Here is a 27133-nt window from a genome sequence, read left to right on the forward strand (position 1 = left end):
ATTTTAATCGTAATATTCATTCATTTAAATATTTCTAGAGCATAAAAAACAATCATAAAAATTTAATTAATATTCTGTGCCATATATATTTATATTTGAACATTTAATATTTAATATTAATTTTAATATGTTTGTGATTAATTTTTACGATTGTTTTTATACTTCTTAAAAATATAAAAAAATACTATTTGAACTTATTTTAAAAGCCCAGGAATTAACAAATAAATTATGTATAATTATATTTGTTTTATGAATTAAAGAATTGAATTAATTTTTATATTTACATAATAAAAAAAATAAAAAAAATAAAAGAACCGAAAACTAATAATTAGAGAAGTGATTGTCCATTGTGAGGGTTGATTCCTCCCGGTTTCTATCAGCAACTGGACAAAATATTGCCATTAATCTCGAAAGTGGAAGTTTTGGCTCCTTTCTCTAATAAAAACAAATGACATTCACCCAATTCTACTTTTTGAGAATTAAACTTATCCATAATAATTTACCTAATAATATCTAACTTGGTATTAGACTTTAGTTTTTTTTGGATAATTTGCATATATAATTCAACTTTTCGCATTTATACCGATTTAAGTACAATATTTAAACATATGGTAACACTTTTCATGCTTATTAAAATCTAAGTACAACGTTTAGAATTTGGTATAAAATAATTTTACCTTTCGCGATTAAAGTGATTTAAATATAATATTTAAAATTTGGCCTAAAATATCTTAACTTTCCATTTTATGGCATTTTACCGTTTAAAGTCATTATTTTTCGTCGTTTTAATTATTAAAAGCCGTCGAAATAGTATCGTTTGGTGGAAAAATGGATTTTTATTAAATATATCAAAAAATAAAAAATTGAATCTTTTTCTATCAAATTTGAACATTATGCTTAAAAATTGTGTTCATTTATACAGTATTTTTTTTTTTCAAATTAGCATTCAAGCAAGAATTTTTAAAATTCATGAAAATATGAAATGATAACAAAAAATATAATATATGAAAATCTGAAATCTCATCAACGTACGCAGCAAACCAATGTAATAGCTTTCATTAATTTGACATCACTTTTCAACTCCTTTTCTTATAAAAAAAAGACTTATTAAATTATTTAATATAATTAATTTAAACTAATAATTAAAGAACCTCATCATCTCATAAGGGACAAAATTGTAATACAACCCTTAAATTCGTGACCGTCACAATAAGCAATGTACACATGACGAAGACCAATCAGTCCAATCCTACAATAAATTCTTCCAAAATAAACCCTTCCCATCACAACTATTTACACTTATACCCTTCTAATTCCTATACTACCCTTCGCTACTCCGGAATTGCACTCAACATAGCTGTAAACTTTCTACTCCCGCCTCTCCTCGGCCCACCACCACTGCCGGAACCAGCGGCGGTAGATGAAGCAACTCTTCTACTCGACTTCACATCACCGGAAAACCCCATTTTCCGGCGAGACCCACATTTATCAACACTATTAAAACCGTTACTTTTCATCAAAGCAGAGCTAGCTTTAACGGCCAATGCCGCCATTTCCTCCGGCTGCAACGGATATTTTAACCGGTTTAACGGCAAAGCAAAGTAAAGCTGACCGGGTTGAAGCGATTCGTCGTCGTTTATAGCGGAAAGAACGTCGTCAAACTCCATTTCATCGGCGTTACAAATAAAATACGACGGAAATTTTGCAAGAACGTACGAGACTTTAACGGGGTACGAAAATTCTTGAAGCCGTCCGTCTTGTAGAATTAGTTTTGCGGTGGCGACGTGGGTTGACTCGCAGGAATTACAAATACCCATTCTGTTAAATTTAACGGAATTTAACGGAGATTTGAATATTTTTTTTAATATAAAGTTTTGTTGGTTTGAGAGGTTAAATTTATATGGAGAGAAATGGAAATGGGGAGAGTTTATATATAGGATGGTGCCTCGTAAACTGTACTGCATTGCCACGTTGGATGTGTCGTTTAGTGTATACATTGATCAGTGGGCAGGAGATGCCAGGCTGTAGGTTGTTGGAGACAGCTTGTATGTATGTTATGTTACTTATAAGCAATTTATTTTTTTATTTAATTTCTTTTGAATCACCTTTTGTTAATCATATTGACTGATATTAATTTTAATAAAATATGTTTATGTTAGTTATAAATTTCTTTTTAATGCAAGGCCCTGTTAATTTACTTTTGAATATAACAGTTATTTGAGAATTTCGAATTGCTTTAGATCATTAGATGATAAAAAAATCTGATTATTTTAGTGCCCTCTATTATGACATTTTATTTTGAACAAAATTATAAGATTGTGGATTTAACAATATACCATAATTATAAATGAGAAAACTGATTTTTTTATTCACAAATTTGAATATCAAAAACTCAATTTAATTCATTAATAGATTCATAATTTTAGGTTAAGTAGATACATATTTTTTCTATATTAAATTTGATGCATTTAATGTAATTTTTTTAAAAAAAAATGAGCCTATTTAATTTTAATTTAATTCATTTTATAATATAAATTTACAAACCTGAATGACTATTATATTTTTATGATAAACATTTTAAAAAATTAAACCGAATAATTTAATTTAATTGGTTTGACAACAAACTAGAAATTTATCAAATTTGATATACATTTTAAAAAGTCAAATTTTTAATTCAGTTTTTTTGAACAAATCAAAAAAATCATAAAAACCAAAAATTTATTGAACTTAATTGTAAAAATCGTTCAATTCTTTTTTTTTTTTTACTAATTTAATTGTAATATATTGACCTATTTTTCTAATTTATTATTGAATTATGAACAGATAGCTACATCAATTTTACATCGGCTCGATATTTAAAACACTATTGCTAGTCATTTATAGTGATTGGTTGGAAGAAACGTAATGGCTATGAATATGAGAAATAGTAATAAAGTTGATTGGTTTGGTTTATATAGCTAAGCTTTAACAAATTTGAGTTAAATTGAGTGCGAAAATGTAGACCAAGTCTCTGAAAATAGTTATTGAGTGACGAAATGCGTATCATATCATATCATATCACATTGATGGTGAAAAATGAAGTGAATCGTTCAACAAATATTTAGCTAGGGTTTCACGTGAAATAGTGTTGAATGGTGGCTCCTAAAATCCACTAACTTCATAATATGGATCGTCTATTCCATTTTTAGCAATGGATGTAATTGTACATATTTTATCACATGTGTGTTTATATGTATGTTTTTATTATGTTTGGTCCTAATTTGTCACAACTCTTGTGCGTATAATGTCAAAGTTTAATCATCAATTTTTGTTCAACTTGTAATGTGAGGCTTTTCTGTTTATGGAGATTTTAGTTCAAGTTGAAAAGAAAGGTTAGTGATTATGTTTAACCTAATTTAGTAAAGAAAATATCTAAGAAATATCCACTACTGGTTTTTACAAGTCAAAAGATAAGGATATTTTTATAATATTTTTTTTGTTTTTGTTTTTAATAATATACTTTAAAAATATCTCCATAATTTTATTTATTTATAATCAAAAAATATCTAAAAATGTTCAAATTTGAGCGTTGCTCTCTCAAGTTCATAATATTAATTTGTCGTTTTAGTTACGCAATTTTATATAAATTTAAAAAAAATCTTAATTTATAATATAATTTTATTAAATTATTCATATTAATTACTACTACTATTTTTAGATTGTGACTTATTTTTTAAAAAATTAAATTTAGAAGATACTTTTTTGATATTATAAAACAAAAACTATCGTGAACCAAAATATTTCTCAAAAACAGACACATTGTAGACCGAAAAAAATATCTTCATTAAATAAATTAGAAATACATTTATGAGTTTTGGCCAAATAACTTTTCAATATACAGTACTAAAGTTTTTAATTTTGAGATATATTTTTATTTTTACTTTTAAAATCAACATCTTTATCTTTTAACTAAGTCAGATATTTTTTCAATCTTGTACAAATAACTTCTGAGTGTGGATAACATCTATCTAATACATTAAAGTTGAACCCAAATCACTGTAGCAGGAACAGTGTTTTATCTGTTTTACCCTTTACCAATCAAAATATGACTTATGTGTCTTTTGGTTCATTTCTTCTCCAATTCTCTTTTTTTTGGTCTTATCTTTTACTTCTCACTTATCTTTTTCTTTGGATATTTTTTGATATTACTTATCTTCTTCACTATCAATTCCCATTTTCGGACTTCTCTTCTTCGTTCTCACTTTCCGTCACCGGATGAGTTTGGATTCGGATGTTCTGTGATGAATTTAAAACCCTATTTTGCTTAATTTTCATGAAGATGGCGATGCTTAATTCTTTTACAGGTGAGTTTTAGTTCTTTACCGCTCGGGTCTATTTAGTGTAAAATTCAACTCTAATTGCTGAGATTCTGACGATGTGCTCGGCCGGGATGGTTCTTCTCTTCGATTGTCATTCGATCGTGAATGTAAATCGACCAAAATCGACCTACTCGAAGTTCTTCCGCTGTAAACCCAGTTTTGTTTTCAAATTGTATATTTGTTAATTCTTCTATAATTATATTTTTGAATATGAAAATGAATTTTGTTATTGATTGATTAATTGATTGAGTAGTTTTGTAGAAGTCTCGTCGTTGTGCTGACTCCGGCGTTATTTATGGCGCCCGACATAAGAATTGGTACAAGAAATTTTGGAGTTTTAGTTCTTAGGAATCTGTTCTAAACCCAGTCGTGAAAATACTTCATGTTTTTCTCTTTTTCTTATTGATATTCACCATTAAATATTGTTTTATTTTTTCAGGTGAGGTGGCGGTCCACGAGTACCACGGCATAGGGAAGCCTGTGTGCATATCTTTAGCAAATAATGGCATATGCAGTGCTCATAAAAACCCTCCTTTGTGAAAGATTATTACCACTAGAGAGGAAGCTAATACTTGATTTGTTGTTATCTAGCGGGATGTACGAGTAGAACCAAGCATTGCAGGAGCTATCGACTAAGGTATCAGATTTTTTAATATGATTTAATGTGCTTTGTTGTTCAGTTGGAATTGAGTTAGTTTTTTTTTTCATTAATCGATGATTTTGATATTTTGATTTGAACTGAGTGGTTTAAATATTTACCCTGCATAATCTTTGATTTTATGCTATTTGATTGCTTAGTAATGTTATAGATTCATTGAATTGTATCTTTTTTGTCTGAATAATTTTAGAAATATCCCATTATCAGCTAGCTAGGAGACCTACAGCTGCATTATCTCTCTACAGCTGCATTATCTCTTATGGTCTCACTAATACATAATGGTATAACTTGGTTTTGTATGTGCTTTGTCTTAAACATTGGCCAAAGTCATAGAAATCATTCAAAAAGAGAGAAATAAAGTGACATGATATTATATAAATGAATTCAATTGAAGTTCTGTATGTATGGTTAATTGATTTCATAAATGAATACTAAAATTTTGAATTTTTATTGTTATTTGTTTTAGGACTTAGGAGCATTGGCCTCATTCTCTTAAAGAATTTGTAATGAATTTGATGTCTCTCGCATTTCATTTTGGGATTGCCAATCATTTTTATTATTGCTTTTCAAATTTACTCTCGCCCAGTTTGTTTTGTAGTTTAGAAGAGAGTTAAGAAAATTTATTTGAGGTTCAAATTTTTTCTTGCTGTATGGTATTGCCTCTAAATTTGAAATATCATGGACATGTACGTATTTCAACTCAGGAAGGTAGTTCAGGTTTCAGAAAAAAAAGTAGATTATAATATGGTGGTATTGTGTTTTGTTTTATCAGTGATTTTTCAGAGTGATCGCTGAGTTGTGATTGAAATTTAATGTTGTAATATCTTTCAAGGTGTTTCAACCCATATGGAGGAATGCAAAAACAGTCTTGAAGATCCTCAACATTCTAGAGATTCTGGAAATCATCAGTTTTGTCCATTCGTTGGTATGAATGTATGACGGAAGCACCTGTAACTATAGGGGTTTTGAGGCCATGAAATTAAGTCACTGAATTAGCAAGTGGTCATATAATTCCAAGAGTTGGATTTTAAACTCATTCGTAGTGGTAATTATTATTATTTATTTATTTATTATTCTTTATCTTAGCTGAAATCAGTTAACCTTTAAATAGTGATTTGATGCATTGTGGATGATACATAAAAAGTCAGTTTATATGAAAATAAATTTATAATTTTAAATTGTATTTAAGTCATACAAGTGAAATTAATTTTATTAAATATTCATTTCTTGGTATATTTTAAATGTTTATTAAATATTTGTTTTTATTTAATATTTAATGTCGTGATTTTCATAAAAAAAAATGATATCCCGAAGCAACGCGAGGGTTTTGTACTAGTACTTAATATTTTAACAGAATGGTCTGTTTTTATTTTATTTTATTTAATCAGCTGATGAGAAGGAAAAGAAAAGAGAAACGTGGCAAAATATGAATAAGAAAAGGAGGTCCGGTGGAAGGACGATAGGAAGACACGTGGAAATACATAAACGTAGATGGAATTGAAATGCAGACAAATTAGATTGCGTAATGAAGATCTGAGATTTTGGTTGGAATGGTTATGCAATTTGCATATGATTCTGATGATCATTATGTATAAAATATTATTTGCAGAGACCATTTTGTTCGATCTTGTGGCTGTAATATACACACCAAAACAAAATTTGCTCGTCCTTTTCTTTTTCATTTCCCATCACTTTACTCAGTTTTTTGTTTCTTTTCTTTTGCTTATATCGAGGTTTAGGTTATACTATAACTTTTCAGAAGATTAAAAATTTAAAAGAATTTTTACCCGTATCTACATAAATCTAAACAAATAAAACTAAAAATTATAAAGAAATACATTTTATTATTTATTTGATTGGATTTAATTAACTTTTGATGAATTGGTGTATGTAATTATAACGCTAAGTGGTTAAGTCCTTCAAGTATATTACTGAGACCTCGGTTTCGAATCTTAGTGGCCATGTCGATTTAACATTAGATATATCTAATTACTAATATAAATTAACTCTAAAAAAATTAATGTCATATAATATTTTAATATTTGATTGGTTCTCCAAACATCTGTCGTATTAAGTTTGAATAGAAAATAACAATCTTGGCAAAAATTAATTCTTTCGCTAAATTAATAAACAATTTAAAATATATTTTTTTAAATTTTTTCTATATAAAATGAGACAACTTATAAAATTTAGATCATGTTTTGATGTATAATATCTTTCATTATTATTTTCTTTCCAACATAATATTCTATTATAATAAAATGGCGCTATTGAAATAAAAATAATTGCTAGGTACACATTAATATGTTTTATTTTGACAAAATTATTCTATTTTGATTTCTTTCTATCTTTTTCTTATCAACAATGGAACTTTTTTGCTTTGTCATTAGCAATTGTTCTGATAATAGAGCCACCCTTATAATAATAAGAATATATTTGTATGACAATTGAATAAAAAATTGTATGTTTATAATTTGAAATAAAAATTAAAATAGTGACTATCAAATCAAAACGAAAAAACTTATATACTCTATTACAACATTTAAGAAAAATTATACTAATGATGGATGAGTCTTTGTAATTATTTTTTATCATCAATCAACAAATAACGATTAAAAAGCCAGATTTATTGATGTAGTTTACTATATGTAAGTATATCATTTGCTCATATTATTACGATAGTGTTGCTAATATGATCCTACTATTTGAGCGAATAAGATATTAATTTTTTTAACATATACTAGTGGCTGAAAAATAGCTAAAAACCACTATTTAATAGATTTATAAAAGTTAAAACCCTATATTTTAAAAAAGTAAACAGACACTAAAACAACTTGTTATTAAAAATTCAAATACCACTACTATGCTTTTTCTAAAATTTTGGTCATTGATATTTATAATCAAATTTAGGAGTTGTTTATTTTACCAATTCTTAAAAAATGAGAATAGTTTTTATTATTTATATTTTAGAAAATATTATATGATCATTAAAAAAGCTTTATTAATAGAAATTATATTTTACCAATGCTATTTTTATCATTATAGATTTTCATTACTAATAGATATGCTACAACAAAAACATTCTATATAAAATAGATAGGAGGATGACAAAAAAACAAGTAATGAAGAATTATATACTTTTATTTATCATTATAAAATAATGTAATACTTTTGTTTCAAGAAAGAAATATCTAGTTTAAAATTGATTAGAAAAAAAAAACGTAAGATAAAATAGATGCTTACCCTGTGGTGACAATAATGAAAAGAAATAAGAAAAAGTGTCGGGTGAGATGAGAAAGACGATGGTGTATTAATGAGTAGCACATGTTCTTTAGTTAAAAATAAAATGAGCACATGCTTACAATGCTTCGAGCCAAAGTAAAATAAAAGAGTACATATACATTGTACATATAAAATGTACTACACTCCAACATTTTTAGTTCATTTTATATGTTTGTATGTTTTAAAAATCTTGATTTTTCAAATGAAAGTGGCCATAGCGGTGTCTACAACCGAACCAAAGCATATTAAGTGAACTAAACCGATAAATTTAATTTTTTTTTAAAAGTTTCCTTTTCTAATTTCTAAACAGAGGTAGATGTTAGATTGCACACGAAAGACGACACTCTCATATTATATTAATTTAGATCAGCCGAGACCACATTACCTCGGACGCTGGAGTTCAAATCAGCGACCTTGTAATGCATTGAAAGGGCCTAGTTTTTAGGCTAAGCCATCGCTTGCAAAAAGAAAAAAAAATCGAATTCAGTTTTAATGATAAAAAAATCAACTAAATGCAAACATAAAATAAAAATTGAATCGAATTAAATATTCAACCAAATTTATTAGTTTGATTCGGTTTAAGATATTTTAAATTCTTAAATGATCATTTTGATTTTGGAAAAACAATTTATAAAATTGAAATGAATCCAAACCCTAGGGCATGGCAAAGGGAGGGACAATAGTGTGTGTGCAGAAAGCATGTTCTAAATCTAATACATTCTAAACCCCATATCTTGTGTGGAAGATTTGAACTTTTTTAATTACTTTAATTTTTGTAGGCTAATAATTTGGAATAATAATTGAGGAATGAGGATTCCCACCCATCAAACCCTTTTTTATGAAGCTTCAAACCCTTTTCCCTTTCCCCACTCAAAATCAAATTCCAAATCCTAAAGAATCAATGAATTAGTAAAGAGCAATCACGGTTTCTTTTCTTTACCAAAAAAATATTATTTTTATTGAGCTCGTCAAGTAGCTCGGATGTAGTTCAAGCTCTAGCTCAACCTTAAAAATTTCAATCCCTTTCCAACTCAAACTTGACATAACTCGTGCTCGGCTCACTTTCATCCCGATTAAAAAGTCAGTTCAATTCGATTTGGTTAAGTTCGAACCAAATGCACACCCGTACGTGGTATTGCTTCAATATAAACAATGTTCCTATTTCCTACTGACTCTGCATAGCTACATTGTAAAGAAATAATAGATTAGGTTATGTGGCTAATTACTCTGTCTTAAATCAAAAACAATTATTTCCATAAAAATAATAATCCATGTTTTGAAGACCTAGACCAGTGACACTTCAAGGTCATGTTCTTGCACAATTGCCAAATTATGGAGCAAAAATAGTTGGCAAGAGCAAGTAGTAAAACCCACCAACAAGCAAAAACACATAACAAATTTCTAATCACAATTATTAGTGCATCTAATCTTTACTACAAAACTAAACATAATCTAATTAAACAAAATAATGCTAATTAAATGTTTTATGACCTTTACAATTGAGACAATATTTCTAAATAGTATCTTTGACATTGTAAAAGTTAGCTCTTGTCAGTACCAAGAAAGTTCCTATATTAGTATCTCTCTTTCGGCTAATGCAAGGTTGTCATGGCCCCTTTTCATAATAATGGTGCTTATAATTCACTAATCAGATGTTGAATTTTTTTGGCATAAAGTAATATAATAGTATCAACATTAAACTATTCAATCATAACCAACAAAGAACTTATGTCTTTAACTCTTTATTCAATAAATTTTCCATATGATTCTATTATTTGGTACATGTATCTTAAATTTCTCGCTCAAAACTCGAAAAATACTTGCATAGACTTCGTTCACCACGTACGACAGATTCTATAAAATGATTTCACATCATTTTATGAGCTCCGTTCACGGACGATATGGTGGATAGAGTCTATGTAAAAATTTCTCAATCGATCGACATATAATCGAAAAAGGAATATGACCATAATCCATAATAATTGGTCTTCAAATAGTTTTAAGTTAAAGTATTATGTGTACCTTAAAACAAATAACACTTTTTTATTTTTCTTTCTCTAAAGAGAATTAAGATACCATGTGAAAGTCAATAAATTTTATAACTATAATTTATAGAGATGAAAAATTTAGCAGATCTGAATGACCAAATAGAAGTACATTGAACCATAAAATAAAATGAAACATTTATCCTTTCATATTAGACAAGAACCAGAAATTCAACAACCGGCAAGTAATTTATAAGTTAGAGAACATAAAAAGACAGCAGAGATAACTAGACAAGAATGTAAATTAAGTTACTTGAGTTAGATATGTTAGAGATTTTATGTTGGCCAGTGTTTTAAGAGCCAACCAGACCATCCGGTTCAATTGAGAACGTGAGGCCAGTTTGGTTCGGTTCTTGTCTAAAAATTGCAAAACTAGAAACCATTAAACTGGTTAACCCGTAATAACCGATGAATTTGTGGCCAAACCGGTTCGGCTTTTAAAACACTGATGCTAGCAACCAAATGGCATATAATTTATAGTATTATTTTGATGCATTCATGGACTTACTATAAAGGACCTGGCTTTTATTTTTGATGGGAAATTTCCTTCAACTTGAAACCAATTTAAGAATTGTTAGGCTTATCATTGATTATTGGTAGGTAGCCTGACTTGAGTCATCTTTCGTACATACATTCATCCCCTAAGATACTTAATAGTTGCAATCATCAATATCAGAAAGGTGTTCATGAACTTGTACATTATCTTATGCACAGCTTTAATAATAAAATTATCACAAATATTATTGTATGTTCTGAATTTATGTGTTTTGAAGATAAACATTTGGTAGCATTAATTCATGATTTGACATATACGCCTTATCTTAATTAGATAGACTAATTAAATAAAGAAATGCACATATCATATGATGAGAGATTTTGTAGTTGTGATTTCTGTTCTAGAAGTGTCAGCACTTGCTTCTAAATTAATCGATTCGCTGTGTTGCACAAAAATATCTACAATTCTATATTTCGGCGCTCGGTTTCCATTTTCAAAAACTTTTATGAAACTCCAAAACTCTATAGTTATACTATAGTTATACTCGATTTTTATAAATATTATTTTGTTGTTTTCCATTTCGGATTTCTTAGTTGGCCGTTTCTGTTTCCGTGCTTATGGTTGATGTGTCTAAAAACGAATATGAAAACAAAGGAGACAATTTGATGACATTATGCATGACCTCATATAGGAAGGATATCCAAATGTTTTAATAAACATTAGCATGTAAACAAATAATAGAACAATAATATTGCAAATAAATAAGAGTTAGTGTATACTTACAGTTAGCACTAGTCTATTCTGATGTTCTGTAACTTTGTCAAGGCTTTTATCCATTATAGCTCCCATGATTCTGATAGCTCACTGGACATGTAGAAATTTCTTACTGACTTCAGATGATCAGTCAGTTGATCGAGTAAAGAGTACACATCGCTCGAAATTTCAGGTCTTTTGTCGTCAACCATGAATTTATTAACACGTCCTTCGATTTCAATTAAGCTAACAGCTCTGCATTTGATGATCTCATGATCATTCATTAGTTTTCTGATGTTCTTAACATCTTCCCATCTTCCAGCTTCAGAAAACAAATTTGAAAGAAGCACATAAACACCTGAACTGTACCGCTCCAATTCCAAGATTTGTTTAAGAATTTGTTTCCCTATCTCAATGTTTCCGTAGATCCTACAGGCGCCAAGTAAAGCACCCCATATTACAATATCAGGCTTCATCGGCATTCCTCTTATTAAATTAACCGCTTCGTCTAAGAAACCTCCTCTTCCAAGAAGATCAACCATGCCTGCATAATGCTCAATTTCGGGTTTAATCCCATAAACAGAGCTCATTCTGTCAAAATAATGTAATCCACTATCGACAAGGCCACTGTGGCTACAAGCCGAAAGCAATCCTGTGAAGGTTATTTCATCAGGCCAAATGCCTTCAACTTGCATCTTTTCGAAAAGCTGAACAGCTCCGGATCCACAGCCATGTAATGCTAGGGAACCTATAATTGCATTCCAAGAAACTACATTCTTTTTCGGCATCTCATTGAACACGTCGATGGCAATCCTAAGAGCACCACATTTTGCATACATGTCTATAAGTGAGTTGCATAGAGTGACAATATCTGTGCTATTAATGTTGTGGATATAATCATGGATTTTCTTTCCCATGACTAAATCGCCATTTTGACTACAGGCTGAAAGAACACAAAGTAAAGTAGCCTCATTCGGCTTTACTTTCAAATTAAGCATCTCATGGAATAGATCTAGAGCTTCTCCGCATTGACCTCCCTGAACATAACAGGAAATCATTGAGTTCCAAGAAATTACATTCTTCATTGGCATCTGATCAAAACTCATCCTTGCAAATTTAACAAGGCCATGTCTAGCATAAGCACTAACCATAGAAGTCCAAGAAACCACATTCTTATTATGTATCCCCTCGAAAACTCTCTCAGCTGACTGCAGATCCCCACATTTAGCATACATATCAACTAAAGCATTCTTAAAAATTAAATCTATCTCCATGCCAGTAATCTCAACATATAAATGCACAAACTTACCTACATTCACATCACATCTCTGCGAACAAACCGAAAGCAAATTAACTAAAGTAAATTCATCAGGCTTCATTCCCTTTTCCCTCATCTCTTTAAACAACAAAAACGCTTCCTTACACCAACCCATTTTAGAATACCCACCAATCATCGAATTCCACGAAACTAAATTTCTATCAGACATATCATCAAACACTTGCCGTGCATACCCGATAAACCCAGAAGTAACATAAGCATTTATCAAACCATTTTCCACACAAACAAGTGGCACAACACCCAACTTTATAGCATGACCATGAATAATCATGCACATCCAATACGCGAGTTCATTACCGCAAGCTTTAAGCACAAAAGGGACAGTGAATTCATTAGGAGAATGACCGAATTCGATCATTTCGCGGTATAAAAGTATCGACTTCATTGAATTGTTAGAGTTACAGTAACCTCTAATTAGACTATTGTACATGAACTTATTGGGTATTGGAATTTGATCAAAAACTAGCTGAGCATAGTCTAAATTGCCCTTATCAGAAACAGCACAAAAAGATACTAACTTGCCAAGAGTTAGAGTCTGATCAGTGAGGCTATTGAGGATAATTTGGGCATGAATTTGTTTCAATTGTTTCATACAAGTGCATTTTTCTAGCAAATTATGAAGAATTTGGTGAGTTTGGGACTTGAATAGGTGGTTTGATATTAGGGTTTGATTAAGGCGGGAAGCAACGGTTAAGTATTTGAACATGGCAGTTGGCGGTTTAGCAACAAAATTAAAATCTGAGATACCATAATAAATAGGCTAAATCTATTTTGTGGTCACTGAACTATACGACTTATGATTATTTGGTCTCTCGTCTTTAATTATGTCTTCTTTAATCCTAAATATATATTAAGCCGTTTGTAAATTGATAGGTATAAGTAATAATTTTTGAATAGTAGAAACAAAAAATACATAATAAAATTATAAAACACGCTAAATTTTACGATTTCATTCGTACTTAACCATACAACTAATGTCTATGTTACAATGAGTTTAAAAAAATGGAGATCGTTGAGGAAATCCTTTTCTACGCCTTCTTTTTGCAAGTGGAATAATTGACTCGTTAGAGAGAGGTGATGATTGTTCTTCTGATTTTAATTGGCAGCCAATTGAACAATATTTGTAATTTGATGGATGATGAACTTGATGATGTTGTATGAGATCTCGCTTACATGTTTCACATCTTGAATGATAATTGATTAATTTTCCGTTTTCGCATTCTTTTGGAGGTCTAGGTCTTGGATTAATATAGATAATGGTAGTGTTATTGATCTTGTAAGTTTGAATTTTTGATACATCATATGATTTTAACAGTGTTGCAGGAGGAACACCAATATGGTATGAAGCTTTATAAACCTACAAAAAAAATATAAAAAAATTACAAAGTGAAAAAATAATTAACTAATTATACGAAATTAAGATGTATGACCAATAGATCATGTATTAAATTTAATATAACAGTTACTACAACTACTCACAATTACAATGAATAGTCGAATTCGATACTTTACAAGAGATAAATAACACAACCGATTGCACTTAGAAAAATAAAGAGGAAATTAGAGTCATGTCACAAATAATAGTAATAAATTGCAAACACAAGATGCAAGATTTAATCGACCATAAAATTTGAATTTTGAGCCATAATTCGTTTTTTTAATCAATTAACATAATAGTAAAGAGAAAGTAATAAGGATGAAAAACTAGTAGAAGCATAATACAATCTAACAAAATTTAATTGTGACTAATTTTAAAACTTACTTGAACAATGTTGTGATCTTCATGATCTTTTCGATCTCTTTTACAAACTTCACATAATGTGAAATTTGATGTAGATTTTATGCAATCCAAGCAGAAGAAATTGTAATGTTTTGAATTATGAACTTCACATGGCTCATAAAACTTAGTTTGTAGTAGCACTTGTAACCATGAAAAAGACTCCATAACTTTTTTAATGAACTGAATTTATGTGACAGTTTGATTCATATTATTTACTCGTATATATAGTAGTTAATGCTCAATCCTAACTATATTGGGACTCCTTCCTATTTAGTATTTATTTTTCAGTGAGAACATTCCTTTTTCTTTTAGGAATGTATTAAAAATAAAATAAAATTAGGAATTAATTTCTTTTAGGATTTCGTCACAACTAAAGGGTACAATACCCAACTTTGTATCATGACCATAAACAATCCTGCACATCCAATACGCAAATTCATTAGTATAAAAGTATCGACTTTATTGAATTGTTACCGTTGCAGTAGCCTCTAATTAGACTATTGTACATGAACTTATTGGGTATTGAAATTTGATTAAAAACTAGCTGAGCATTGTCTAGATTGCCCTTATCAGAAACAGCACAAAAAGATATTAACTTGCCAAGAGTTAGAGTCTGATTAGTGAGGCTATTGAGGACAATTTAGGCATGAATTTGTGGTTTGATTAAGGCTGGAAGCAACGGTTAAATATTTGAACATGGCAGTTGGCGGTTTAGCAACAAAACTTAAATCATAGTACCATAATAAATAGGCTAAATCTGTTTTCGGGATCTTGAACTATATGACTCATGATTATCCGGCCTTTCATCTTTAATTATATCTTTTTAGTCCCTATACTTCTATTTTGTGGTCAATTGAATCCTTAGATTTCTATATTTTCAGCAATTGGAACTTCAAACTTTTTTTTCAGCAGTTGGATCCTTCTCAAGTCCCTTAAAAGGACCTAATTGATAAAAAAAATAGAAGTTTAGGGACCGGAAGAGGCAAAATAAAGATGAAGGACCAGATAATCAAAAGTTGTACAGTTTAAGGACTCCAAAAGGATTTAGCCTAATAAATACGATTCAAAAGAAAAAAAGAAAAGAAAAATAATGGCATCTCTAAGTCCGGTGATAAATATATACTAAGCCTTTCGTAAATTGATAGGCATTAAAATATTTTTAATTTTTAGTTAGTAAAAATAAAAAATACATAATAAAATTATTAAACACGCTAAATTTTATGATTTCATTCATATTTAACCATACAACTAATATCTATGTTACAATGAGTTTAAAAAAATGGAGATCGTTGAGGAAATCCTTTTCTACGTCTTCTTTTAGCATGTGGAATAATTGACTCGTTAGAGAGAGGTGATGATTGTTCTTCTGATTTTAATTGGCGGCCAATTGAACAATATTTGTAATTCGATGAATGATGAATTTGATGATGTTGTATGAGATCTCTCTTACATGTTTCACATCTTGAATAATAATTATTTAGTTTTCCATTTTCGCTTTCTTTTTGAGGTCTTGGATTAATATAGATGATGGTAGTATTATTGATCTTGTAAGTTTGAATTTTAGATACATCATATGATTTTGTAAGTGTTGTGGGAGGAACACCTGTGTGGTGTGAAGCTTTATAAACCTATAAAAAATATAAAAATAATAATAATCTAATGAGAAATATTTCCATCATCACATTGAACAATATATGGAAAAATTTGGGATACTTGTAAAATAAACAATAAATTTTAACGTTCTTTTCAATTTAATTAGAATTTTCTAGTTTGACAGTTTAAGATATAAACTATTAAATTTTTATAATTTAAAACACCGAATAAATTTTTGCTAAAAAAAAGCTTTAATGGATGCTAAAACAACAAAATGGTAATATATATTCTTACCATGTTGACATTTTTTTAATTGGAAATTTATTTGGCGTTTCGAATTATAAAAAGAAATTGATAATTTGTATATTACATGACAAAAGTTGAGAGTTTGGGTTTAACACACTAAAACTAATCTTTTTTATGTAGTTATCTCTAAATATTTAAAAAAGCATATTTATTCCCACAGTAATATTTAGATAGAAAATAAACGATACAATTTAAAATTAAACCCAATAGATGATTTTTTTTTGAGAGAGAAGAATAGATGAATATTAAATTATGGAACTACCCTTTGGTTACTAAATCATATTTAATCTCTAAAATAATTGACTTTTATAATTTACTTGAATAATATAGTGAATTTGTTTATTTTGAAGATTACTGAATTTGTTTATCAGCTAATTCATACGGCATATTGTATTACACTCATATAGCAAGTGTTGATATTTGTTTTATGTTTCCTGTATGGTGTATCAGTAATTAATTATTAGTGATACAGCCTAGAGGAAACTTAAAACAAAATGCGGACACAAATTTTTTTAATTAACCATAACACATTAAGCTTTAATTCAATCTGCTTTTCATCAATTGACAGAAAATAATATAAAAAATAAGGACGAAAAACAAATAATTTGAGACATAATAGTAAGGACAACAAACAACAATTGGAGATATAATAAAATCTAATTATGATGAAAATTAATTATAATACATACTTGAACAATGTTGTGATCTTCGTGATCCTTTCGATCTCTCTTGCAGATTTCACATAATGTGAAGTTTGATATAGATTAAATGCAATCCAAGCAGAAGAAATTATAACGTTTTGAATTATGAACTTCACATGGTTCATAGAACTTGGTTTGTAATAATGCTTGTAACCATGAAAAAGACTCCATAATTTTTTTTAATGAACTCAAATTTTGTATCAGTTTCAGTAGAATAATTCACACATATATATAGAAGCTAATATTGAATCCTAATTAGATAGAGATTCTTTTCCTATTTAGGAATGTACTAACAATAAAATAAATTAACAAAATAGTAAAGAGAAAATAATAAAAACGAAAAACAACAATTAGATGCATAATATAATGTAATAAAATTTAGTTATGAGTAATATTAAAACTTACTTTAACAATATTGTGATTTTCGTGATGTTTTCGATTTTTTTTGCAAATTTTACATAATGTGAAATTTGATGTAGATTTTATGCTATCCAAGCAGAAGAAATTGTAATGTTTTGAATTGTGAATTTCACATGGCTCATAAAACTTAGTTTGTAATAGTGCTTATAACCATGAAAAAGACTCCATAATTTTTTGTAATAGTTTGATTTGTATGATAATTGAGTTTTATAATTTCAGACATAATAATAAGGACAATAAATGACTAAAGTTGAAAGTTTGTGTTTAAATTAAAACACACACTAATTTAAAGGAGCACATTTATACCCACAATAATATTTAGATAGAAAATAAACGATACTGACTTTAAACATAATTTAAAATAAAACACAATAGATGAATATTAAATAATCGAACTACCTTTTGGTTACTAAATAGTTTTAATTTTTAAAATAATTGAGTTTTATAATTTACTTAAATAATATTGTGAATTTGTTTGTTTTGAAGATTACAGTGGCAGTAGAAAACTACGGTGGTGACCACAGACCGGATTTATAGGTTTGGTTGTGGCGGCATATGGAATTACACTCATGTATCAACACTTATCAGCACAGGCGGAGCTAAGACATTAAATAGGGTGGGGCGAAGATACTTGGTAAACCAATGTCGTTCCAGCGTCGCCAAAACGACGTTGATTTTAGTTAAAAATGAACTCATTTTTGTGATTCTGTTATTTATTTATTTTAAACAATTTTGTGTGGTTATTTAGGTGAAAACTTTGATGTATTATATAAAATAAAACAATCTAATGGCTCATTAATTTTTTTTAAAAGAAATACAATAAAAAAATTTAGGGTTCATTTGAATAAAATAACATTTAATTTTCTTCTTTTTACTATTCTCCCCTGATTCTTATACCAGTTCTTCATCACACCATCAACGGTGGATCGAATAGGGCATGGAGGGTGGATCATTTCACCAGAGGAGTGGGACGGCCGCCGCAGCTCGCCCCATGATAGGAGTAAAATACTCCTATCTACTAGGGTGTTCTAAAGCACTTTTTATGCTACTTTCATAGTGTTTTAAGATGAATTGAGTACCTTATTACGTGCTTTACCTTTTCAGGGCATTTGAGTGTTTTAGAGCGGTTTTGGCTAAAGGAAGCGAGAGAATCGTCAAGAAAGCAAAGAAACGAAACCTTCGAGAAGCCAGAAGCTTGTCTCGATCGAGACAGGCACAAGAGGAAGTGTCTCAATCGAGACAAGGCCAAGAATTGAGGCAGTAGCTTTTGAGCTACTAGTGTCTCGATCGAGACACACTCTTTTAATGAGTGTCTCGATCGAGACAAGGGTTATGAGATGGGCTCAGATTTCGAATTTTGAAGAATCAAGACTTAGGCCCACTTCCTTATTTGGCTAAACACCCATGTAATAGGATGTCTTTTATTTCCTTTTTGGGGAGTACTATATAACCCCTTTTATCTCTATTTTTAGGTCATTACCTCATTATTGTAAGAATCAACTAAAAGTAGAGAGAATTTCCTTTTGCTCTAGAGAATATTTCTAGTTTTTAGTGTTCTTAATACATTTCCAGATTTTGGGATTTATACCCACTTTAATGCAAGTTCTTATGATTCAATCTTCATTATCTTGTTTATGTTGGTGTTCTACTTTCTAATCAAGGTAATCTATCCTATTTCCATTATGCTTATTAGTTATTACCTTGTGATTAATGTTAGATTAAGTATGGTTGGCTAAACTCTTTGTTTGGGGGTTGTTAATTTAGGTTGTTAGTTGATTTGGATTGGGTTTGTGTTTGGCTTGTGTTTGTTTTGGCTATGTGCTCTTAATGCCTAGGTTAGTGTGATCTATTAACCTAGGATTTTGGTCTAATTAATTAGGCGAGGGTCAATTAATTAGACGGAATTGATTAGTCTTGAACCTAGGACCTAATCACGCGAGGGCGGTTTAGGGATTAGGTGGTCTCTTAAGTTTGCTTGATTAATTGTAATTTGCTAGTTAGTCGATAACTAATTATGCTAGGGCAATTTAGTTATCGGTTGATTAGTTCATTGCAATTTTCCTAGTTTTAGACTCGAGAGAGCGGAACTTAGGGCTTTCGAATAGCTTGACCCAAAACCGGCGCCATCCTACAACCCCGACTCTAAGATTCTATCAATTTAAGCTAGCAACCCTTGAACTTACCTTTATTATTGTTTCAATCTTTAAGTTAAATAGTTGATTGTTTGGTTGTTATCGATAGATTAATTATTGATTACCTTATTTTTAGTCCGTAGTTATTAGATCCAAATCATTTGTTTGTTGCTTTCCGAATTGGAATTCAAGATCCGTGTTCGTTCATTTTAAACCCCTTGTCTTCGTGGGATCGATTCCGTACTTCCGGATTTACTACGAGTTGGGTTTATTCTCAACAAGTTTTTGGCGCCGTTGCCGGGGACAAGGTTGCGTTTAATTGATTGAAAGTATTTTGAAATTCGGTCGAGTTAGCATTATTTTCTGTTTTTACTTTTTGTTGTTCATCTTGCGTGTTTTCGTGATTTACGCTCGGTTCTCTTGTCTTTGTTGTGTGTAGGAATCTACCCTTCGTGTATGCATAATACACGACGTGCTAATCTTCCACTAGAACCTTTCCAAGAGGATCTCGGTAGTTACGAAAGAGGCGTGAGAAGAAGAGCCCGAATTCCCTTAGTTATGGAGGGTGACGGACATGATTATGAGATAGAAGAAGGATTCAATCCTCTAGTGGATGAAGGGGAACAACAATATCCACCCCCTCCTCCACTTGAGAATGTGAATCAACAAAGGCAACAAGAGCGACCAAGGGATGTTCGCCCTCGGGTGCAACCGCAAGTGCAAAATCAACCGAGGCAAACTTTGGGCGAGTTCTTCTTGCCGGATGTGGATAATGCCACGTTCGGATGTTTTGCTATGCCGGTTCAAGCGGCGACCTTTGAGATCAAGCCGAGTACTATCCAACTCTTGGAGAACCGTTGTGCCTTCTTTGGGTTGAAGCATGAGGACCCAAATGCCCATATAGCCAAGTTCTTGGGGGTCCTTAACACGTTCAAGCTTCATGGGATAACCGCGGACCAAATCAAGCTCCGGATGTTCCCTTTCTCTTTGAGGGATAAAGCTAGTTTGTGGCTTCAATCTCTACCCAATGAATCGATCCATACTTGGAGGGAGTTGGCTCAAGCTTTCCTTAACAAGTACTTCCCACATGGCAAGACAACAAAGCTAACCAAAGACATTCTTGAGTTTATGCAATTCGACGGGGAGTCACTCTATGAAGCTTGGGAGCGCTTTAAGGATCTACAAAGGAGTGTTCCCCATCATAAGCTTAACAAGGAGCATGTGATTCAAATTTTCTATGATGCAACGAATATCACCACTAGAGCCACTATTGATGCGGCTTCGGGGGGGGTCTTTGATGCAAAAGACGTATGAAGAGGCTCTTGAGTTGGTAGAAAAGTTGGCCATGGTTAGTAGCACATGGGGGCCCACGGATAGAAGAGCACCGGCTAGTCAAAAGTCGGTAATGACGCTTGACCAAGTTAGAGAGATGGAAGCTATCAAGGAGAAAAATGTTTCACTTCAAGCGCAAGTGGATGCCTTAAGGAAACAAGTTGCCCCAAGAAATGCTCCGGTGGCCTATGTCCAAGTAGGATGCGAGTTTTGTGGGGATCTCAACCACTCGGGAGGCGAATGCCTAGTTACGGGGCAAAGTATGAGTGAGCAAGTGAACTACATCGGGGGTCAAAGGCAAGCCAATGATCCTTATTCCAACACTTATAACCCCGGATGGAGGAATCATCCAAATTTTGGGTGGAGAAATCAAGAGGGGCAAGGCAATGCTCAAGGGTCAAATCAAGCGGGTTCAAACTTTCAAGGTCACAATAGACCTCCACAACAACAAGGTCCCTACCAAGGAAATCCAAACCATGGGAACAACTATGGTGGTAGACCGCAACACCCTCCCGGTTTTCAACAACCACGGAACACGGATGAGGGAAATGTGCTTGCCAAGGTACTTGAGAAATTGGAAAAAATGGAGCAACGGGAGAAGAACCAAGCTTCCACTATTCATCATTTGGAAACTCAAATTTCTCAAATGGCAATTTCGCTTCAAGGTAGACCTCAAGGGGGATTGCCATCCACTACGGAAAACAATCCAAGAGAGCATCTTAAAGCGGTAGAGCTCCGAAGCGGGAGGAATCTTGAGAAGGCCAATGGGAAGAAGCATGTTGTAGAGGAGGATGAGCCTCAAGTGGTGATTGATGTCGCTAGCTCTAGTCAAGAACCACCTAATGCTAGTGAGGAGGTGGCTATTAACATCGAGGAAGCATATGTGAGACCTCCACCACCTCCACCCTTTGTTCCGAAAGTACCATTTCCAAGCCGGCTAAGGAAGGCACCGGACAACCAAAAGTTCCATAAGTTCCTTGAGGTTTTCAAGAAACTTCAAATCAACCTTAGTTTGGCGGATGCTCTAAGAGAGATGCCCCAATACGCGAAGTTCTTGAAAGACATCATCATGAATAAGCGTAGTTGGGAGCAAGGCGGAACAATACCCCTCACGGAGAATTGTAGTTCTATAATTCAAAGCAACCTACCAACAAAGCTAAAGGATCCAGGGAGTTTCACTATTCCTTGCACCATTGGAAATACTAATGCTATAAATTGTTTATGTGATCTTGGTGCAAGTATTAATTTGATGCCTTTGTTTCTTTTTAGGTCCTTATTTGGTGAACAACCGGTGAAGCATACCTCGATGGTGCTACAACTAGCCGATCATTCTCTCAAGAAGCCGTATGGGATAGTAGAAGATGTGCTTGTTAAGGTGGATAAATTCATCTTTCCGGTGGATTTTGTAATCTTGGACTACGCGGTGGATAAAGAGTGTCCTATGATCCTTGGCCGCCCATTCATGAACACCGGGCGTGCTCTTATTGATGTGCATGCCGGAAAGCTTACCTTGAGAATTGATGAGGAAAAAGTGGAGTTTGATATGAAGAGGGTGATGCGGAACACCATCGAGGACGAAGAGTGCATGAGGGTTGATTTGGTGGATAATCTTGTGGAAGATCAATTGAAAGAGAATGTGGAAGTCATCAACCAAGGAGTTTTACGGAATTTGGAAGATTTTGACCACTGCAAGGGGTGTCTCGATCGAGACAGCCACCCAGAAAACTGTCTCAATCGAGACACATGTAGCACAAAAGCTACTGCCCCAAAATTTGGCCTAGTCTCGATTGAGACAGGGGTGTCTCGATCGAGACAAGGGAAAATCACTCCTTGTCTCGTTTTGGACCCCTCTGTCTCGAAAGAGACAAGCTGTAATGGGGAAATTACTGATTTTTCTCGAGTTTCAAAGGTTGTCTTCCATTCCGATGACATTGAGGGTGAGTATTCCGAAGAAGAGGAGCCAAGGCCGGAAATCTTGATAAAAGAAGGAGGAGTGACACCCCCATCTTCCGAGGTGCCACCAATTGTTGAAATGAAGCCGTTACCACTTCACCTCCGATATGCATTTGTGGGAGAAAACAGAACGCTCCCCATCATCATCTCCGATAAGCTTTCAAAAGAGCAAGAGAAAAGGGTTGTTCAAGTAGTGAAGAGTCATGTGTTGGCCATGGGATGGCAAATTTCCGACATCCGAGGGATAAGCCCTCAAGTTGTGATGCACAAGATTCATCTTGAAGACGAGTCGAAGAGATCAACTCAAAGGCAAAGGAGATTGAATCCAAATATGAAGGAAGTTGTGCACAAAGAGATTGTCAAGCTCCTCGACGCCGGGATAATCTACCCTATTTCGGATAGTGGGTGGGTTAGCCCGATTCAATGCGTGCCTAAAAAGGGAGGTATAACGGTGGTGGAAAATGACAAGGGAGAGCAAATCTCCACAAGAACGGTGACCGGTTGGAGAGTATGCATTGATTATCGAAAGCTCAACGCGGAAACCCGAAAAGATCACTTTCCGCTACCATTTATCGATCAAATGTTGGAGAGAGTAGCGGGTCACAAGTTTTACTGTTTCCTCGACGGGTACTCCGGATACAACCAAATATTAATTCTCCCGGAAGACCAAGAGAAGACGACCTTCACATGCCCCTACGGTACCTTCGCATACCGCCGGATGCCTTTTGGTCTATGCAACGCACCCGCTACATTTCAAAGATGCATGACCTCAATCTTCAATGATATGATTGAAGATATTATGGAGGTGTTTATGGATGACTTTTCCGTCTTTGGGGATTCTTTTGATAAGTGCTTGGTAAATCTTGAACGCGTATTGAAACGGTGTGAGGAAGCAAATTTGGTACTTAATTGGGAGAAGTGCCATTTCATGGTTGAAGAAGGTATTGTGCTCGGGCACAAGATTTCCGAGAAAGGTATTGAGGTGGATAGAGCTAAGACGGAGGTAATCGAGAGATTGGTTGCCCCGACCACGGTGAAGGGAGTCCGGGCATTTTTAGGCCATGCGGGTTTTTACCGGCGATTCATTAAGGACTTCTCATCTATTGCAAGACCGTTGACGAATCTCCTAGTGAAGGATGCCCCATTTGAGTTCACAAGGGAGTGTTGTGAGGCGTTTGGGAAATTGAAGGAAGCACTTGTGACCGCTCCGATCATTTCAACTCCGGATTGGAGTTTACCTTTTGAGCTCATGTGCGATGCAAGTGACCAAGCTCTAGGGTGTGTGTTGGGGCAACGTAAGGAGAAGCGAGTCCATGTGATTTATTATGCTAGTAGAACTTTGGCGGGGGCTCAATTGAACTACACCACCACGGAAAAAGAGATGCTCGCCGTGGTTTTTGCTCTTGATAAATTCCGGTCTTATCTACTTGGGGCCAAGACTATTGTTTTTACCGACCACGCGGCATTGAGGCATCTTTTCGCCAAGCAAGATGCAAAGCCTCGCCTAATCCGGTGGATCCTATTGATGCAAGAATTTGATATTGAAATCCGGGATAAAAAGGGAACGGAAAATGTGGTTGCGGACCATCTATCAAGGCTTGAGAACCCGGAAGCAATCCCAATTGGAGTGGAGATTAATGAGCAATTCCCGGATGAAATGTTGATGGTGATCTCGGAAGTCGATACACCTTGGTATGCGGATATTGCAAACTACCTATCTTCGAATATCATGCCTCCGGATCTATCCCATCATCAAAGAAAGAAATTTTTAAGCGATGTGAAACGATTTTTGTGGGATGAACCCTACCTATTCAAGGTATGTGGGGATGGGATGATTCGGAGGTGCGTGCCATTGAAGGAAATGATGCCAATCTTGAGCCATTGTCATGAAGCGGATTATGCCGGGCACTATGGGTCATCTAGAACCGCCGCAAGGGTTCTTGAGAGTGGGTTCTTTTGGCCGACCCTATTTCGTGATGCCAAGGACTTTGTAGGGCATTGTGACCGTTGCCAAAGGGTTGGAAACATTTCAAAACGGGATGAGATGCCATTGACCTCCATTCAAGAAGTGGAGATATTTGATGTTTGGGGGATAGACTTCATGGGGCCCTTTCCAATGTCTCACGGGAAGCTTTTCATCTTGGTATGTGTGGATTACGTGTCCAAATGGGTGGAAGCGGAGGCTTTGCCTACAAACGACGCCAAGGTTGTCCTAAGTTTCCTCAAGCATCTCGTGAATCGTTTTGGCACACCAAGAGTCATCATAAGCGATGGGGGGTCTCATTTTTGCAACCGGCAATTTGACGCCTTAATGAAGAAGTACAACGTACATCATCGAGTTGCAACTCCGTATCATCCCCAAACTAGCGGCCAAGTCGAGGTGTCCAACCGTGAGTTGAAAAGAATATTGGAAAAGACGGTGAATGGGTCTCGAAAGGATTGGTCCTTAAAGTTAGACGATGCTTTGTGGGCATACCGGACGGCTTTTAAAACACCGCTTGGTATGTCCCCTTTTCGCATTGTCTACGGAAAGGCATGCCACTTACCGGTGGAATTAGAGCACAAGGCTTATTGGGCCATCAAAAAGTTGAATTATGATTTCAAGGCGGCGGGTGAGAAGCGCATGTTACAACTCAATGAGTTGGATGAAATCCGATTCAATGCTTATGAGAATGCTAAGCTCTATAAGGAGAAAACAAAGCGGTGGCATGATGCTCACATCTCACCCAAGACTTTTGAGGTAGGAGCCTTTGTGTTGCTCTACAATTCAAGGTTGAGATTGTTCCCGGGAAAATTAAAATCTCGGTGGAGTGGGCCTTTCAAGATTCGGCATGTAGCAACCCATGGAGCTTTAGAATTGGAAAACCAAAAGGGGGAAACGTTTAAGGTCAACGGACACCGTTGCAAGCCCTACTTGGGACCTTTGACGGATCAAATAGGCGAACAAGTCTATCTAGCCCCTCCTTCTTAAGTCTCATGTGATGGAACGGTCGAGCTTTCGACTTAAAACAAGCGCACTCGGGAGGCAATCCCGAGAGGTTCGATTTTTAATCCTTGTCTTTTCATTTTCTTAGTCAATTAATTTTAGTATTTTAGTTGTTATTTTAAATTTTTGTTGTTGGATTTTATGCCGGGTGTGTTGTTTGTGTTGTGTAGGCTAAGTAAGAAAAAAATGGAATTCCGCTCATTTTTGGGTGTCTCGATCGAGACAGTCATTAAAGGAGCTGTCTCGATCGAGACAAGAAGGGAAATCGAGGCAGTAGCTTTTGAGCTACTAGTGTCTCGATCGAGACACACACTTACCCAGGTGTCTCGATCGAGACAACATTTAAAGAGGGGGATTCAAATTTGGTTCAAACACAAGCACATGGATTGATGAGGTGGCACGATCCTAGCCATTCTTAAGAAACACAAAAGACATGGATGGATGAAGTGGCAACATCTTGGGCTTCCATTTTGAAATTAGAATTTTACCATAAAAGCTCACCCACCACTTCATCTTCTCCATCTATCTTAGCCATTTTTAGCAAAATCAAAGCTTCTTCATCTCTCCTCCAAGAAAATTCGGCCACCCTATTGCCACCACCAAACCACCACCAAACTTCAAACAAAATACGTTTTCGGATACCCTTTTCGTCCTTCTCACTATGGTTCGAACCGCTAAGACCGTTAAGGAAGCTTCCACCGCCACCATCAATGCCGCCACAAGCTCAATTCCTCCTACTCAAGAACAACCACAACCCAAGAGAGCTACTCGCAAGCAATCCGCCTCCGGTGCAAGGAAATTCGGACCGAACACCCCCGAGGCCCTAACAAGGCGTTTTGAAACTCCATTCCAATGTCGTTCGGTACAAGAGGGGGAGACATACGAAAAACTCCGTGCTAGGGGTATTGCCAAGCCATTCAAGATTGATTGGAAAGCTATGAGGGATTTGGGGATTGAAGGAGATGTGAAAAGACACTTGGATGTGTTGGGTTTGCGTTA

The 27133-nt window shown here is 33.7% G+C and overlaps 3 protein-coding genes and 1 long non-coding RNA gene across 5 annotated transcripts; 2 read left to right on the plus strand and 2 right to left on the minus strand.

The window, feature by feature from the left end:
• Window positions 1–1142: 1142 nt before the first annotated feature.
• Window positions 1143–1908, minus strand: LOC126656071 (uncharacterized). Its single transcript, XM_050350538.2, has one exon. The coding sequence runs from the start codon at window positions 1815–1817 to the stop codon at window positions 1332–1334; it is 486 nt and encodes a 161-aa protein (XP_050206495.1). The 5' UTR covers window positions 1818–1908; the 3' UTR covers window positions 1143–1331.
• Window positions 1909–4055: 2147 nt separating this feature from the next.
• LOC126654942 (uncharacterized) lies at window positions 4056–6082 on the plus strand. 2 transcript variants are annotated; one of them, XR_007632799.2, is made up of 4 exons: window positions 4056–4343; window positions 4620–4675; window positions 4798–4995; window positions 5849–6082. It is a non-coding gene; the product is annotated as an uncharacterized LOC126654942 (long non-coding RNA). The 2 variants fall into 2 exon arrangements; XR_007632797.2 differs by lacking the exon at window positions 4620–4675 and having other exon boundaries at window positions 4074–4343.
• Window positions 6083–11527: 5445 nt separating this feature from the next.
• LOC126655005 (pentatricopeptide repeat-containing protein At2g22410, mitochondrial-like) lies at window positions 11528–13696 on the minus strand. The gene has a single exon (XM_050349012.2). The coding sequence runs from the start codon at window positions 13635–13637 to the stop codon at window positions 11676–11678; it is 1962 nt and encodes a 653-aa protein (XP_050204969.1). The 5' UTR covers window positions 13638–13696; the 3' UTR covers window positions 11528–11675.
• A 7572-nt stretch (window positions 13697–21268) lies between these two features.
• On the plus strand, window positions 21269–26481 carry LOC126655585 (uncharacterized). The gene is made up of 4 exons (XM_056103603.1): window positions 21269–21469; window positions 21621–21757; window positions 21865–25005; window positions 25507–26481. Exons 1-4 carry the CDS (start codon window positions 21269–21271, stop codon window positions 26117–26119), a joined length of 4092 nt encoding a protein of 1363 aa, XP_055959578.1. The 3' UTR covers window positions 26120–26481.
• The last annotated feature ends 652 nt before the right edge of the window (window positions 26482–27133 follow it).

The sequence above is a fragment of the Mercurialis annua genome, linkage group LG7 (genome assembly GCF_937616625.2).
Source record: "Mercurialis annua linkage group LG7, ddMerAnnu1.2, whole genome shotgun sequence".
Taxonomy (NCBI): Eukaryota; Viridiplantae; Streptophyta; class Magnoliopsida; order Malpighiales; family Euphorbiaceae; genus Mercurialis; species Mercurialis annua.